Source organism: Dichomitus squalens (assembly GCF_000275845.1).
Source record: "Dichomitus squalens LYAD-421 SS1 unplaced genomic scaffold DICSQscaffold_216, whole genome shotgun sequence".
Taxonomy (NCBI): Eukaryota; Fungi; Basidiomycota; class Agaricomycetes; order Polyporales; family Polyporaceae; genus Dichomitus; species Dichomitus squalens.
Window position 1 is genome coordinate 1 of NW_006767098.1, and position 3,454 is coordinate 3,454.

Here is a 3,454-nt window from a genome sequence, read left to right on the forward strand (position 1 = left end):
GCTCCTTCATCTGCTAGCGTGACGTTCGTCTCTGATTGGCTTCCGCAAGAGGCCGCTTCCAGCTCTTCACCCAAGAAGCCACGCAAGGACTAAACATCGCATGAAATCGGTACGTTCTTCCATTGCTATTAGTTGAGGTAGGCATCTACTCACCTAGTGGGTCCACTGACGTGTTTACAGCACCTCTCTCCCATACGTTCTTGTACCAGTTGACTCCAGCTTCCCCTGTCGTTGAGCCTATCTTGTAGTCCAAGTTGAATTCAGACGTTACTGCGCAGCATGGGGCGACAATTATCCATTAGCGTGATCACATTGACTGCCCTCAAGGGAGACTCACTCAGATTTCTTGGTTTTTGGGAGGGACCTTCACGTTGCGGCGACGTACTGTCCTGACCTCACGTCTGCATTCGCTTTGCCGAGCAGAGCTTATCAGGGCCCATGGGGTCGAGGGTGGACACCCGATCTCCAGTGTGGATGCTATGACCAGCGCGAAGATGGTCATGGGCTGTCAGATTGACGCGGGACTCGAAGTCGTCGGGTCGCACTGACCTATGCTAGGGAGCCCGAAAGGAGTCATCTAGTTAGAGTGTGGTTCCATTGACTATCGCAACGACACTCACGTTTATCGTCGCTCTTCCATGCCTTAAAAGGCTTGAGGGCTTGAACCTATTTTTGCGCTGTGAGTAACCAGTCTAATGAACCTCACGAAGAAACCTCCTCGTACTCCATGCCCCGAGGATCAGACAATGGCAGAGGTGGACTGAGAAGGGGATAAGAGACAAATGCCCGCGATTGCGAAAGGGAGATGAGCCCCGCCTGACTCTGCATTCAGATGTCCAGGCGGGAGATAGAGGTCGAAAGCAATGGTCGGAAGGGATAGGGAGATTAGCCCCGCCTGACTCTGCATTCAGATGTCCAGGCGGGGGGTAGATGTCGGAAGTAATAGGGGGTTGGGGTCCGAGGTAATGGGAGGAACACTAGCTCAATTGAACGCCACTCACCTATCAACATCTTTCACTTGATACCTCTGGTGCTGCAAGCTGACCCAAGGGGAAGAAGAACAGGGGATTGGGTGCAGGAGACAGGAAATAGAATGACAAGGAGGGGATGAGGGCAGCCAGACGCCCACGTCGCAATGAGAGGGTCGGGCTCCCATCAGTCCCGCCCCTAAGCGCTTGGCTAGTGTCGGCCGGTATTCGGGAGCCAGGTTGGGGTTCACCTGTTGACGTGTCGATGTTTGGGTCTTCGTGGTGAGATGGTAGGTTCAATAGGCAGGTCCCTATCATGCCCACACAGGTCGCTCGTACTGAGCAAAGCTCTTGTTGCAGGATTCGGCGCACTCCCGCCCCGGCCCGCGAAATCCGTGACACCATTGGCCTTGTGGCAGTTGGACGAGGAAAACCCCACGAACGCGGCCCATGCCAGGCGGAATGGCCATCGAGGAGGACCGACTTTGGCACCGCATGTGAACGTCTCGCCTTTACATGCGGCTCTCCTCCCCCCCTCGAGCTTAGCATCTGTTGGCGCAATCCGCAATGGCGCAGAAGTAAGCTCCTTCCAACTGCCCGTTGCACCTGCTACCCCCCAGCTCGTTCCACCGCCTGTTACTGCGTTTACTGGGAAGGCGGGCAAACACATCCTGGTTGAGGTGTCGGACGGAGATGACACCAGATCCGGCGAGGTGGATAGGGTAACAACCCTGGTCATGCACAAGCGCGTCCGGAGGACCGCAGATGCCGGTGGTTTCGGCGTTGGCGTTGAGGAGGCCACAATGCGTGAAACCGCCATCCTCATACATGTGGAAGAGCTTGACGGGTGAGTACATTCATGTCTCAGTGCATGCGCTTCGTTCAGGCTGATGCCACGCAGTGCGATTGCAAGCCACGAACCAGCGCATGGGGCACGGAGCACTCGCGCTCATGACACTGACGTCCACGACGACCTTGAGGCACTCAGCGATGGCAGTGACCTCACGGACTTGGATGAGCTGGAGGAGTGAGTACTGTAGTGTGGTAACTCTTCTGACGCTAACAGGGTGTAGGTGGATGAGTCTCCACTCCGGGACGCCTGCCCCACGGGGTGATCCTGCTACTCGCAAGGCTTGGGCATGGAAAGGAGCCACTCCCCAGCACAGACTCAATACTATCGCCGCAAAAAGGGTCAGAGAGGCCCGTAAGTTGGCATCGAGCGTGTTGAGTAGTGAAAGATCACGTGAGTTCACCCTGGGTGTGCGCACACTGACCCTGCTGATGCCTTTTTGCCAGAAACATTTGCCCATTTCTCTTTGCAAGAGGCCGTAGACAACCCGAAGATGGTTGCTGAGGGGAAAAAGGAAGAACTACCCATAACCCATACGTTTGACGGGGAGGACGGACCTTGTCGCGCGGTGAGCGGAGACGGTTACGACCTCGTCTTTCATTTTCTAGGTGCTGTCAAACCCACCACCCTGGTGAGTGAGTAATGCTACCTCCTGGATAACTCACTTATATCCACGGAACAAAGGAGCACATTACCAATGCAGCTACGCAGTTGTCTAAGGTTGCACCCCCCACCAAGAAGGTGAGCGGGCGAGAAGACCATGACTTCTGCCCCAAGGGTGGCATCGTTGGCATGACCCACATATGCCAGTATTGGCACGCCACAGGCCATAAGGTGAGTTCACATCTGCTGGGACCTGGGGTGCTTTCTCACTTTCCCTGCCAGCACCGACCGGGAGGGCCAGGCCTCCACATGCACCGGACAGTGAATAGCTATCGCGGCACATTCCAGTTTTGGAGAGACACAACCGCTTTGGCATCTTTGTGTACAGCACTCCTCGAGACGGTAGATCCTGTCCAGCACAATCTACTCAAACGTCTGAAGGAGGTTCGCCTGGGGTGCGACGACACCCCTGAGCAGAAGGCTTTTGAGAGTCCAACCCGTAACCTATTTTGGGAGAACCTCGAAGTCATCTTCAATCGCAAGTCGGCTGCTCACTTCGACCTCAGCGACCCGCACTTCGCCTGGGCGTGCATTGTTTACTTTGGCACGTTCGAACAGGCCTACCTGACATTCCCCCAACTAGGCCTACATGTTCGTATTCGCCCTGGCGATGTCGTTTTCTTTCGTGGGAGGGATCTACTTCACCTGGTGGAGGACTGGGGGAAGGGGGATAGATATCTCATCGTCTACTTCACCCATGAAGCCGCTTGGGCTGATTTTGAGATGGGGGGCCAATGTGCGTCCGGTAAAGCCCAGTTCAGGGAGACCGCCACCCCTAACACGTTGTCTGGCCAATGAGGGGAGGGGGCCCTATAGCAAACCTGATACCAGTAATGTACATGCGATAACGTATCACAGCTGTAATACATCTTGAACTTGGTCCCACATCCGAGTGTCCCTATGTGCCCTGGCCGCCCGAAGTCCCCTGTGCTAGTCTCTCCTCTCGATCGTGCTGCTCCACCAGTTTCATAAG

General features: G+C 55.4%; 1 protein-coding gene across 1 annotated transcript; it reads left to right on the plus strand.

The window, feature by feature from the left end:
- Positions 1-1,255: 1,255 nt before the first annotated feature.
- DICSQDRAFT_175860 (uncharacterized protein) lies at positions 1,256-3,279 on the plus strand (the record flags this gene model as incomplete). The annotated part of the gene is made up of 7 exons (XM_007371725.1): positions 1,256-1,262; positions 1,329-1,815; positions 1,870-1,995; positions 2,042-2,172; positions 2,265-2,449; positions 2,503-2,652; positions 2,704-3,279. The coding sequence occupies 7 exons, from the start codon at positions 1,256-1,258 to the stop codon at positions 3,277-3,279; spliced, it is 1,662 nt and encodes a 553-aa protein (XP_007371787.1).
- Between the last annotated feature and the right edge of the window lie 175 nt (positions 3,280-3,454).